This window comes from Cryptomeria japonica, chromosome 2 (genome assembly GCF_030272615.1).
Source record: "Cryptomeria japonica chromosome 2, Sugi_1.0, whole genome shotgun sequence".
NCBI lineage: Eukaryota > Viridiplantae > Streptophyta > Pinopsida > Cupressales > Cupressaceae > Cryptomeria > Cryptomeria japonica.
Window position 1 is genome coordinate 504,301,549 of NC_081406.1, and position 14,702 is coordinate 504,316,250.

The 14,702-nt window shown below is 34.0% G+C and overlaps 1 protein-coding gene across 1 annotated transcript; it reads left to right on the plus strand.

The window, feature by feature from the left end:
• Window positions 1-10,399: 10,399 nt before the first annotated feature.
• On the plus strand, window positions 10,400-11,646 carry LOC131078923 (uncharacterized). Its single transcript, XM_058016765.2, has one exon. The coding sequence runs from the start codon at window positions 10,752-10,754 to the stop codon at window positions 11,415-11,417; it is 666 nt and encodes a 221-aa protein (XP_057872748.1). The 5' UTR covers window positions 10,400-10,751; the 3' UTR covers window positions 11,418-11,646.
• The last annotated feature ends 3,056 nt before the right edge of the window (window positions 11,647-14,702 follow it).

Here is a 14,702-nt window from a genome sequence, read left to right on the forward strand (position 1 = left end):
GATTTTTGATATTTTTTAAGAAAAATACATTTTCGAAAGATTGTAAAAAATTATTTAGGTTTAATCATTTGAAATTTATTCTCAAACATAAAAATATATTTCTTAATTTAGTGGTCAAAGTTTGGTCCAAACTAAAACATCCAATTGTCTCTCACACTAAATACTTTCTTACTTTAATAAATTTTAAAATTAAAACATAATTAAAGTCATGTCATCTTTCGATTTAGAGCTCCATTCTCCACATACAAAATAGTATGGCCCATTTTATTTTCAATCAATGAAAATGAGGAAAGAATTTCACAAGGACATAAAACAACGATGGATTTCACTAAAGATAATTTGTTTAAACCATTCGCAAAATCTTTAAATGGGGGTTTAGCTAAGTTTATGAAAGAATTCTCATCAAAATTAAATTTCCAAAGACACCACCAAGGTGAACCTAGAGGGGTGGCACAATTAGTTAAGGGCATTTGATCTAGGTGTGTGATGTTTCGAGGTCAACTCCCACCTTGGTATCACTTGATGGTGGTGGCTTATGGGTTTCTATCACCATACCTAGGGATCAATCTTGCCTCAACTGCCAAAGGGGTCACAGGTTGGGTTGTGAGGACACCTTGAATCATAAAAAAAGAAACCACCAAGGTGGATAAACCCTAATTATAAACCAAATCAAGGGATGGGAGAACCTTTTTGAGGTTAAGAATCATGCCTACTAGGAATAAAAATTCATAAACTTGATGGTATAAATGTAATTTCATGGATAAGCTTCATAGAACAACAATTGAAACTTCAAAATATACCAAATAATTTCATGGCTGACATAGCTTTACTATATTTAGAATCAAGACCTTACTAATGGTACTGGAATGGAAGATGAGTGATAAATAAGGACAAATGTTTAATTGGTAAGAATTTAGCAAAGGATTAACAACTTTATATGAATAATGATGGTTGTTGGGAGCTATTTTATCCAACTAAATTTTTTTTAAAATTCAAGTCTATAGCTAATTATAATGTTGCACATTTGAGATTGGCACTTCAAACTCCTAAGGTGACACCTTACCAAAGGCTACAGTTCATCAATGGAATTAAGAACCATATTCAACATGATGTTCATTTGTCGAAACTTGTATAGTTAGGAAAGCTATGCAACAAGAATTGCATTGAGAAACACACACCACTACAAAGGTAAAAAATGAGAGTAATTGACAAAAATGCAACTAATCCTACTAGAAAAGATATGGACAAATTATTTAACCTAAGAGAAAGTAGTAAGCTCTCTCCTCAAGAAGAGATAAAGAAGAGAGAAATCATATGTTCAAATTGTGATAGAAAAGGGTCAAGGAGTCATAAGTGTTCTAGTAGTGAGAAATAAATGAGGTTGAAGAAGAGGGAGAAGTACTTGTGAAAGAACCAAATATAATACTTAAGAATGATGATTCCAAGGAAGGAAAAAAATGCTATTATCTCTCTACAATGCATTGAATGGAATAAATAGACCACAAACATTCAAACTAATTGCTAATATTAAAAATCAAAATGTGAAAGTATTGATTGATACTGGTAGCATACATATCTTTGTTGAGAATACTAGCTCGTGAGCTCGATTGTTTTATTTATCTAGTCTCTAATGTTTAAGTCATGATAGTTGATGGAAAACAACTCCCTTGTGGTGGTAAACGCCGTCATATTAAACTCCTAACATGAAGTTATCAATTAGATTTAGAAATGTTTGTTGTCCCTTTTAGGGATGTGGATGTGGTTTTGGGTGTGTAGCATCGTAAATTGTATCCCTACATAATTTTATCCTCACTTGGCCTCACCTTGGCATTCTGGCCTTTAGTGCTTTGTACCTACTTTGATTTTTCTCACACCCTCTTGAAATCTACATTTTCAACTCCCTCAACCTCTATTCAATTTTGAGTCCTGATTGACAGGGTCAGGATGCCCTAAGCATCCTAGTCCTGGAAGGCATCTTGGTCCTCCCAATTGGGACCCAAAATAGGACTCCTCAATGATCACCTCATGTGAGCAAGAAATTTGGCTTTGTGTCATCCTGCTCCAAAAATTCAAACACTTAATGCATGTAGGGATAAAAGGAAGCCTTACCCCCTCAATTGAGGAAGTCCATCTACAACTCAAGTGAGCTCTCAATTACAAAATCAATTCAAGGTTAAGTGAGCTAGCAATCAAGCATTCATCAAGCATTGAAGGAGAAGTCAAGTCACATCAAGTTCAAGCATTCATGATCAACATTCTATGAAGACATTATACATGAAATCCTAAACACTTGGGTGAGGATTCAAGAAAGCTTCATCAAGGTATCAAGTTCAATTTCAAGCATTTTCAGATCAGATCTAGCATTTCCCTCAAAAGGAAAGCATTCTACTTCAATTCAATTTCATTTCAATTATTTCAATTTCAAGGTTAATTCCTAAACTGGGGTTTGACCGAAGACAACCCCCCATCAACAAACCCTATTTCCTTCTTTGTGTGCAAAAAATGACTTAGGAGTTGCGAGTGAAGAATTCGGCATAACAGACGACAACAATCAGACTCAACTTTTGAAGGCGTGAAAAGTGGAGGACTAGGTCGGTTCGCACCTCCTGGTCGTGAGAAATTTTTATGACCTTTTGATAGTAGTTTTTGTGTGTCATCCTGATACAAAAAACATTCAGTTTGTCTACATCTGACATTTGCAGGACTAGGTCGCTCCACACCTCCTAGTCCTAAAAATTTCGTCCAAACTTTCTGTCACCAGTTTTGATCTATTTCCCATCCTTAGATTCAACTTTACAACTCTACATGACATCTGGAACTTACTATTACTATTATTTTATGTTAAATTCTATGTTTGTCCTAGATCTAGCATTGCAATTCAAACCTAATTCAAATACAATTTCAACTCAAACAAAAGGGAACCAAATCCAATTTGCATTCAACCCTCTTTCTATAAGAATTGAGGTTGAATCTAGTGGGATTATATTTCTTTTAATTTAGTGTATGTAAAATAGGCGTTTTCCTAGTTCACATAGCTAAGCTTGTGTGACCCTATTTCCAAACCATATAGGGTGTATAATGGCTTAAACAATTAGGATCGATATCTTTCAATTCTCAAGCCTTATCCATGGATTTCAGGAAACATAGGAAAAAAATATAAAATTTTGGGAACAAAATCTCCACCAAGTGAAATCATTAGCTTCCAAAGGATGGAGAAATTACTTAAGAAATGTTCATAATATAAGGACGCAATTACATTTTATAGAAGAATGTTAAGATATGATGACTTAAGATCAACCAAAAAATCAAGAGATTATTCAACACCATTAGCAATTATTTCAAGATTCCAAGGTTGTACCTGATAAGTTGAGACATTGGCATAATTTTATCCTTAGAACTCTTAAGCTTTTGTCATATTTTGATTTACATAATATTAAGGATGTATCAGAAGTTTACTATATGTATTTCAGAGGTTACCCTAAACCTATTAAAACATGTTTTGTCTTTGCCAGTTTATTCCTGCAGTCATGTTATTCATTCATGTTGCCAAGCGGATTGTTTAGGGCAATATCATGTGTGAAATTAATAGATGTATGTTATTTCTTTTGAAGTGCAGGGAATAAATGATGTTGCGGTGGAAGCTCGCCTATAACGCCAGTTGCAGGAAGAGATATTCAATGAGATGACTGAAACATCGAACAACAGAGATGTTGAAGAGCGTAAGGAATGGCATAGGAGAAGAAATCACATGATACTACTGATGTCTAACTCAAGTGGACATTGGTGTTGTAAATACCGCCACAGTATGTTATGATTGTGGTTCGGTTTAGATCCGCATTTTATGTAGCTTAACTCCAGCTATCTCCTTTCTTGATTAGTTTTCCGCCTCTTCTCTTCAGCATGATCTGTGTTGTTTAAAGTAGATGTTTTCTTTTAAAATAAGCTCTTCATCTCTTCTCAGAGGTTAGATAGAAAAGAGAGAAAGCAGAGCAGAGGATTTTGAAAATAAAGTTACAAATGTTTTTGAGTTTCTTTTATGTTGAATCATGTAATGACCTCCGAAGAACGATGAATAAAAATATGTTATTCTGAGCACTTAGAGTTGTTTTTGGGAAGCCTGGAATCACTCATCCAAGGGGGCCCACTTGGTGAGTGTTCCTGTGCATTTGTTAAGATTAGTTTTCTTCTTTAGCTGCAGTAGACGTTCTTGCATTGATTGTTCCTACAACCATTGGAAGACTGTTCCTGCAGCCAAACCAAAACAGAGTAATTTATGTTTATCAGCATTGAACTTAGCCAGTATTGCATGAATGAATTTATGTTAATACAGAAGTTCTCCTGTAGCCTTTCAATAGTTTCAATTCTTGCTTATCTTTTCTGCATAATGTTAGTTGTTGCAGTAATGCAGAGTAGCTGTTGCAGGAACTTAGTGTATATATAGTGCAAACCCATTTCAAGTATTACGTCCCTGGGTTGACAATCAAATGAATACTAGCTATAGAAATAGTGACTTTACCAAGTGAATGTCCAAACTTCGGGTTGAGGCTTCAACTAGAGTTATTATTCTTACTGTTGGGTTGAACAGTACCTCTAATTAGAAACCATAATCATGACATTGGATCAATACCAAGAAGCATTATTCATACCCATAAAAGTTTTTAATTTATCCCCTATGCATATGCTTAAGAAAATGGATGATCCATTGAGAATATTTTCACATTACAAGAAACTACAAATAATATCACTCATAAATACAAGTTTCATATTCCTATTGTTAATGAATTGGAAGCTAATAAAATATATGCTAAGCAATACAAATGCATCTTTAGGGTGAAAGAACTAGAATACTCAAGACTTTTGGTGTCACTCAAAGGTGTTAAGATGGACCCTAAGAAGAGAGGATTGTTAGATCTAACAATATATCATAGAATATTTTTTCATACTTGTCATTCTATAAAGACACATTTCTTCTAGGAAGGTATTAAAATGATTGTCCAAAAATTTGTGGTCAAATATTTGATATGCCAACAAAATAAAAGGGGGGTTCAATAAAGAATCAAGGGATCTTATAAATATTAGGCATTCCTATACAACACTTGCTAAAAATATTAATGGATTTTATTATGGGGTTGACAAAGTAAAAAATATTTATGTATTTTTTCTTGTTGTGCATAGAATCATTAGGAATGCATATTTTTGTGGGCTCTCTCATTTATTTCGTATTAATACTACATAAAAAGTACTCATACAAAATCTATAAAAACTTCATGGAATTTCCAAAATTAGATTGCAAAATAGATACACCTCAAAATTTCTAATCAAGTGGAAGAATTTTCCAATTGAAGATGCAACATGGAATGATGAGCAAAATATTTTAGAGTTACTAAACATTGAGGGAAACTAGTTTTTGAAGGGGAAGGGAGTGTTATGGTTCTAATATCATGTATTTCTAAGTATATATTATATATTCCTAAGTATAATAAGTTAAGCACTTGTGACATGATTAACCTTAACATAAATATTATTTTAGACTCTAATCCCTCTTAATAAAGATGACGAGTATGTCCCTACATAGTTAAGCCTATAAATAAGGAAGAGAAATTTCTCCCATATCATCATATTAGCTATTATTGAATTCATATATTATAATCTGGTTATTAGAGGTCACCTCCTTGAAGTGGTTTGCTGTGTTTTTAAATTTTTGCATTTATTTTCAATAAATATCATAATAGGCTTCGATTATGCATGCACCATACATTTTAATTGTTATGTATTTTCCTACACAACTTGAAATTTGAAAAAAAATATATTGTAAAGGTTAGGGATTTTGACCTTTTACTCTAACTTGTCACACTTTTACAAAGTTCAAAAAATCACAAAATTTGTGACATTAACAACTTCATCACTTTTTTATTCTTCTTTCTTTCTTTCACTTCCTTCCTTTCCTTCCATTTAGCTTTTTTCCCTTTTTGCCTTGTATGGACTTTATTGTCTTTTCTTAGATTTTGTGAACTTGCAAAGTTTGCAACATCATGAACTTGGTGAACTTCTTTATCCTCTTTGTTACTCTTTTTTTTTTTTTAATTTGTGAACTTTCAAACTTTGTGACATACTCCTACACTCGCCATCATTTGGTATATTTTTAGAGAGTTTGTGAACTCACAAAATTACACTTAAACTTCTTCTCTTCACTTTTTAAGGCTTCTAAGATTTGACTCTAACAGACTTAGCTCACAATATATAGGAAATGACCTTTTAATTGACAAACATAAATTATTCGAATATAGGCACTATATTTTCCTAAATCAAAATCAATAATTTTCCATATGAAAATATTTAGCCTTGTGTAAGACTATTTTTTGCCATCCACACTATGTAATATTTGAACCACTTGATAATTTTTTTCAATATTTTTTTTGGAATTCAATCAATAATTTTCTATCCATCTATATTTTTTAGTAGAAAGTAACATTGGTGTAAAATACGCACAAATTTGCCACAAAAGTAGGCATAGATTCACCACAAAAGTTAATGCAATAGATAAAGATTTGACAAGCTTTTATATAATTTTTAGTGGGGTTTCTTAAAATAATTATTGCTCATGAAATATTTTTCCTCTATTTTGTAGGATCTCATGGAGAGAATATGATAAAAAATAAACATATATGATGATATCTAACAAGTATTATTTTATTTAGATCCTCCTTCTATTCTCTTCTACGTAAATGTTTACTTTACATGCATGTGGGTGCTACATTCTTTTAGATGTATGATCATTCTAAGATTCACATGTACCTCAAACCAGGGGGAAAATGTAATGGTGAAATCTATATATACCCATGTCATTTCTATATTTAGTTTCGTGTAGGTTTTGACGAGAATGTCTTAATACATTTACTTAATGACAAGAGGTGTAATTTTGTGCTAAGTTGGATATATTGTCCTATGTCACCTACATATGTGTTATACACATTCCTATATGCATACTCCTTACTTTTCTATATGCACACAAATCCAAATACATTCTTCATATCCATACATTCACTACACACACTTCCATATATTCATCGCCTACCTTACTCTACCCCCCTTTGTCCAAGTCAAGCTCACAATCGTGGGGTTGATCCTAAAATTTCAAATAAGACCCTTTTTAATTCAAATTTAGGTTGATTCTACCAATTCATCTCCTATCAAGGGTCAACTATACATAAATTTGTATGGTTTATTGTTGTCCTTGTGTTTAAAGGCATTCAATACATTCATTTTAAGCATCCAAGTATCTCCACATCTTCAAGCTATATTCACATATGCTTTGTATCAAAATATCTCAATCAATTAACTAAAAAGGAATATATATTTGTGCAACCATTCTAGCAACATATGCATGTCTAAAATATACTATTTTTGATCTTGTATACACATTTTTATAGTTGGCCTACAAGAATGTGCACATTATTGACATAATGATAACTCTTTAAAAACATTTATAAATATAGCTAGCCCTTCATTCATTAAAAAACACAGAAGAAACAAAGACAAATCAATCAAAGAAAAATACAAAGCTTATAGATTACCATATTAAATCTAAGGCACAAAACATTTTTGCAATTGAAACTCAACCCTAATCTCAAAGTTGACGTTACAAAAGATTCTTATCCCAAGCTAAATCACATATAGAAATATGGACAAGATTTGGGAACATCACATGTGAAATGTAAAATGGGCAAAGTGTGGTAGACTATGTCATTTGCTTGTAGAATATTCTACCAATGATAAAGGAGTTAGAAATATGAAGTTGTGTCGCAGAAATGAAATATTATTATAATTGTTTTTTGTAAAGTCTAATATGCAAAAATTTGGCCAACAAACTGACAATATTTAGATAACTAAAGAAGCATCTTGCCAACAAAAAAATCATATGAACCAAGAGATTCAAGACACTTTCAAAGCAATGCTTAAAAAATGGCTTCAGTAAATAAAAGACACTAGTAGCCCCAACAAAATGCAAAGAAATAGTAAACAACAATAACCTTATGTCAATAATCCACAAAGCTCTCACTATGTGCAAAAAAAGTTTAGAGTCAACAAAAGTATCAAAAATAGCTTCCAAACAAACACTTGGTTTGATGAATAGTGCAAGGCCACAAAAAGAATGCTTAAAATTTCAAGAAGGGAAAAATAGTACAAACAAGGCATGAAAAACATTTGAGATCTAAAAAAGAAGAGTACATGAAAATAAGGAGGGAGGAGTTAATCTCTTTGGGCAAACGTAATCCTAGAATTTTTCGGAGAGAATCGTAGTAGAAGAAAAAATTGAAAAACAACATCTCAAATGTCCAATGGAAGAAACCAAAATAAGGAGCCTCTCCAAAATAATTAACACTAAGGCCAAACTCTTCTCCACTAAAGACATAAAGGAAGGAATTAAAAAGTTTGATGGAGGCAGCTCTCAAGACATAGATGGTTAATAGGCCAAATTCGTGAAGTGGGGCTTTGAAGCTCCTGCAGTTATTAACACATCAAAAAATATTTAACTAAGTCATTCAAGATGGATTCCCAATCCTCTCCTCAAAATTGGTGATGTTAACAACTTGACAAGCTATCACACTATTATGATAAATCTCTTTTCTGAAAAACTCTTTGGAGGTATGGTGGAACACATGATCAACCTTTGGATTGAAAGGGAAGGGAAAAGGGCAAATTCTACTTTTGACTATTGCATCACTCTTAGGCATTTGAACGAAAAGGTTTGGGAAAAGCAAGGAGAAGAGGTTTTTGGTTGCTTTGTTGATTTCAAAAAGACATTTGACACAATGCCTAGAAGCAAACTTTGACACATAATGGAAGAGTTGGGAGTTCCAAAACAATATAAAGCAATAGTCCATAGGATTTTTGAGCAAGTGCAAGCCAAAATCAAAAGTAAAAAAGATGGTTTATTAGAGTGTTTTGGGAGTGACATTGGTGTCAAACAAGGGTGTCTATTGTCCCTCACTTTGTTTCGGATTTACATGGACAAGTCACCTGGTGAGGGTGTGCATCTGGCCACCTCTGTGATAAAAGTTAATGCTCTGCATTGATGACCTTGTGCTATTGGCTAGAACGACACATAGTCTACAAGAACATCTAAGAACCCTAGAGCTATTTTGTGAAGTGGTGGGAATGCAAGTGACTTGGTGAACATTGGAAAAACCAAAGCCATGATCTTTATTTTGACAAAAAAAAAGGAAGCAAATAAAGTTGAAGTTTGAAGGAAGACCCTTGGAAGTGGTAAATGAATACAAATATTTGGGCCTTGATTTTCATACCAACCTAAGTTGGGAGGCTTGTCGAGAAAAAAGGATACAAGGAGGATGAAAAGTTGTATACATGCTTCAAAACAAATGCAGATCAACCTAGCTATGGAATTGGAAGACAAAGAAGACCTTATTTGGGTTGTTTATTACCTCGGTGGTGGTGTATGGTTATGAAGCATGTGGTGGCATCATGTCATTATCAAGATTGGGGCAAATAGAAAAGTTACAAAAACATTTCATCACAAGCAATTTCAAAATTAAAGCCACAATCTCGTACTAGATCATCCTAACTGAGGTTGAAGCCATCCTGGTTGAAGCGGTTGTGATGATTTAGTAGTTAGGATACTTGAAGAGAGTATAGAATATAGAAGCTCACCGTTGACCCAAAATTATAGTAGGGAAAACGCAAATTAAAATAAAAAACACTTAAATGAAACAAAATATCAAGTAGATGAATAAATAGTGACTTAACATGCAAGAATGTTTGAATGTAACCAAAAAAATCAAAAGATACATGAAAGAAAGTCAAAGCAAGAATGTAGACCAAGCAACTTAGACAAAAAATGGAATATTATGTCTAACATTTCAATCCCACATGTGAACATGAGCAAAAACACTATATAAAGGTAGATATAAAACCGAAAGCTAAAATGCTAATAGCTCCATTAAGAACTAGCTCACACCATCTTAAGTACAAAATAGGAAGGTGGAAGACACCCAAAGAGAAATGGGCTAAGCACTTCAAGGTCAGTGGAAACATAATGGCAATACATCATGGAGTGTTTGACTTATGCACTTCAAGGTCGATGGAAACATAATGACAATACATAATGGAGTGTTTGCCCAATGAGAACATTCGAACCAAATATGTTAATACTCTCAAAATTGAGTATCTAACTACTTTGTTCGAAGAGAAACAATTGAAAAGATGCAAATTACTTGATCAAAATCCAAAATAAAAGAACCATGATCAAACGAAAAAGTAAAATAATAGATACTCATAAATGGAAAGGTTAGGGTTTGTTGTTCTCAATCCCACAGACTGCCAAACCTCGTGAACGTCACTATTTTTTTAATTTTATTACCACTTCATTTCAATATTCACAAGAATGCAGAATTTCTCAGGTAATTATATATGTGAAGCCAACAACAATCCTGACGAGGATGCGGCATATAAAAACCTACATATTTACAAGAAATCTAGTTGGAAGTTTCAAAGTTCGCCGAGGATCCCTCCAAATCATATGATACAAATAAACGCCTATCTGTATTAATCACGAAAGGGTTATTCTATTGCCTCGTGCAGGGCATGGCGGACATAACCAGGTAAGCCACGAAGCTTATCATATTTCCACGCCCTTAATCCACATCCATTCTGCCCATCAATCCCCAATATAAATCCATTCACACACACAGCTCTTCAGCATAAAAATCCATTCACACAAATATTATTCCAGAATGGCTCTAAAGCTGGGAGATTTAGTTCCAGATTTTACAGCAGAGTCGAGCCACGGCCCCATTCATTTCCATGCCTACATTGAAAAGAGCTGGGCGATTTTATTTTCCCACCCGGCGGATTTCACGCCTGTGTGCACAACAGAACTGGGCTCCCTGGCAAAATTAATGCCCGAATTCGACAATCGAGGAGTTAGGGTTTTAGCCCTGAGCTGCAACGATGCGGAAACCCACAGGTCGTGGGTTCGAGACATAGAGAGCTTCACACCGGGGGCAAAAGTCACTTACCCTATTATTGCAGACCCTACCAGAGAAATTGCCATTAAATATGGCATGCTGGACCCTGCTGAGAAGGACCGTGCCGGCGTACCCTTGACTGCAAGGGCCGTTTTTGTCATTGGCCCTTGCAAAACGCTCAAGCTTTCTGTTCTTTATCCTGCTACTACTGGCCGTAATTTTGCTGAAATTTTGAGGGTTTTGGATTCTCTGCAGCTTACGGCTAATTATAGCGTGGCCACGCCTGTGGATTGGAAGGCAGGGGATAAATGCATGGTGGTGCCTTCCTTGTCTAATGAAGCTGCCCTGGAGAAGTTTCCCAAGGGTTTTGAGACTGTTGCTGTGCCCTCTGGCAAGTCTTACATTCGCCTTACTCCTCAGCCTGATCTTTGAGCATTTCTGGGTTTCTCTGTGGATTTCTTTACTGCTATTCTCCGTGTGTGTATTCTGAGCTCTGGTTTTTATGATGTCAAAATAAGGCTCTCATCACTGGTTAAGTGTTGAAAACTTCTGTCATGTGTTTTTCTTATGTCCTTTACTCTTATGGCAATTTATGCCATACACTTAATACTTTGTACCATGGTTAATGTTGATATTATGATTTTGTCTATGATTCTAATTATATATCTTTTATTTTTATTTAGTTTCAATCACTATTTATTTTAAATTGAGTGTAATAGGATTGTAATTTGTTCAGTTTGAAAATAAATGTTGTAAACTATATTTTATTATATATTAAACTCTTATATTTATCATTTAAATTTGGGTGAAGGGGGGGCATTATGTATGTAGATTGATTCAATATTTTAATCTTACTTATAATTAATTGATTGAATTAATTGTATCAGGTGGTAGGCGTATGAAATTTTAAGTTTTGTTCAAATTACTTTTGTTGTTTCTTTCAATCATAATCAATATTACAAATGAAAAATTAGGGGTGGTTCAAGATAATAAAGAAAAATAAGATAAACATGACTTATTTGAACATAAATGCATCGAATCATTTCTAATCATACATTAAATCTCTTTTATTATAATAAAAGGACATCATCTATGAAAATGGACTTAATCAATCATTTTATTTTAGCATAGACCACACTTAACATGTGTCAAATAGTGGCTAGTAATTGACTTTAGAATATTGTCCTTTCTTTATTCTGGTGAATTCATGAGTTGTAAATGTGGGACCAATCCTATCCCTATACTAGAGTACAAAAACCCTTGTGAACTCCTCCCATGAGTCCACATCGTTGTTTATCAAATTGCAATTAACATTCCATAACACTTTTTTCTAAGGATTGAACAAACAACATCGTCACATCCTCATGCTCAATTTCAAACTCATTTGTAACATTAATAAACCACCACAAATGCTCTTTTCCTATAACTGAATTGTTTCTTGGAACTTTAGGATCATTCCTCTAATTTCATTGGGGCTTTAATTAGGATAGTTGTGGATTCTAAAGAAATATGATTGGCGAACTTTCCATTCCTAGATCTTTCTTAACTGGTGGGAATCTTTGAGCTTGTCTCTAGAATGAAATTCTCACGTTTGGAATATAATTTTGACCAAGCTATATCATTGATTTTGGGCTTGATGATGTGTAGCATAACAACCATGGTTCTAATTCTTTTGATTAGCAGTTTGGGCCAACAATTGAGTTTGTTGCCTATTAATTTTGTTCTTGCAATTCTTGATGTCTTTATCGGAGATGTTCCAACAAAGCCAACTCCTTATCAATCTCTCTCTTGTAGTGAGATCACTAATTAACTACTGTAATTTTTTGTCATCATGAAAATTTGTGTTCTGTTTAAATTCATTTGTCTGTAATGAATGGGAGATGTGGGATGAGAGTCATCTAGCTACATCTTTAAGCTAGGGTTAGGTAACTCCCAACTCCTACATACAAATATATCTTTATTTCTTCTCCAATTGGTATCTCACTCCTTTGCATATTGTATATATGTCTATGGTCTTTCCCTTGAGTTCTCAATATGTTGTCAACCAAATCATCAGAATTGTATTGATATTGATCCCCCAAATCTAGAAATCCATCATTTCTACTAATTTAACCTCCACTTGCTCTTGTGGAGATTCAATAATTTTTTTATTTCTTGTTCTCCATTTGGCATATTGTTTCTTTGCAATAGCTATGAAAGCTTCTTTTTCTTCAAAACCCTTGTTTATTTTCCTCTTTATTTTCAAACCTTTTCTATGATTTTTAACTGAGTTTACTTCAACAGAGTTGTCACTCTTCACTCAAAAGAGAAAATCCTTAGAGCAAGATAACCACATGCAAGAATAGATTTTTGATTGCCTTCAAATATGAAAGTCTTCAATGAATTTTAATGTTCCTAGCAACAATGCTAATTTGTCGGTGCTACTTAATAGGCTGCTAACTACACACAAACAAATTAATAGTTCCAAGTTGTAGGGTCTTAAAGATGCTATAAGGGGGGGCTACCTGATTCCTGTAGTCTAAGAAGAAGATGGTTTTGAGATTAATCTTTTCCCAACAAATATGTCAATTTGTTGGTGCTCAAACATGTGGATCCACAAATCTTAAAGACTTGTGATACCACCTAAGCCTAGGGGTGTGTCATTAGAGGTGAAAGCAAGAATTATTATTAGATTATGGCATGAAAGGACCAATGGGTAAGGATGGATGTTTTTCCCTCTTCTTTTGGATTTGCTAGACCAAGGGGGTATCCCCAAGGTATGTGCAAAGAGAAGGTTGGGCAATGATAAATGACAATGTCCAACAAATCCACACAAAAGCTAGAGTCTATATGCAAAAATGAATAAATTGAAGAAATTGTGGACACTCACATGAAAATATCTTACACATCCACTAGTAGAACCATATACTTCTTTAATGAAAGAAGACCTCCTAAAAATATTTACAAGAAGTCTAAGAGTCTCCATGAAAGAAAAATAATCAATAGTCAGGTCAACAAATGTGATAAGGATAGTTCGTCAAGCTATTTGAAACATACAAACAATCATGGATACCTAGACATACACATTTAAAAACTCATTTGCCTCATATGAAGCACAAGGCTCTCTCTCTCTCTCTCTCTCTCTCTCTCTCTCTCTCTCTCTCTCTCTCTCTCTCTCTCTCTCTCTCTCTCTCTCTCTCTCTCTCTCTCTCTCTCACTCATACTCATTTTGAAAAATATTGGTTTTTATTCCAATTCCAACCCATGACTAAATAACATTCAAATTTAGACATTGGAGGACAAATTCAAGATTTCACCATCACATCACCATTAAATGGATAGAAACATCAATCACCAAGAAATATTGTTTAGGATTGTAAAAGATTGAATCAAAGAAGACCTTTGGAAATGATACTATGAATGCAAACCACCTAAACAACAATAAATAAATGGGAACTAAGCACGCTCCCCCCCCCGACAAAAGTTCCTTAGGTCCCACTCACCATACTATTCAATGTAACACACTAATGGGGCAAGGGATAAAATTTGAAATAAGTAGGCCATGAAGCAACATGCATAGGGATCAAGAAGATAAAATTCAAGTCGTAGCCTACAAAAACAAACTAACTCCCAAGAGAGATAAGGGATAAGCTAATAAATGGTGAACAAAATGGCAACCACTTGTAAGAAATAGTATAGAATGCTCTATACCATGCAAGATTGGCTCAAGAATATTGC

What these genes read in the sequence shown, in the direction of transcription:
- LOC131078923 (XM_058016765.2), top strand. Translation starts at nt 10,752, where the DNA reads ATGGCTCTAAAGCTGGGAGATTTAGTTCCAGATTTTACAGCAGAGTCG.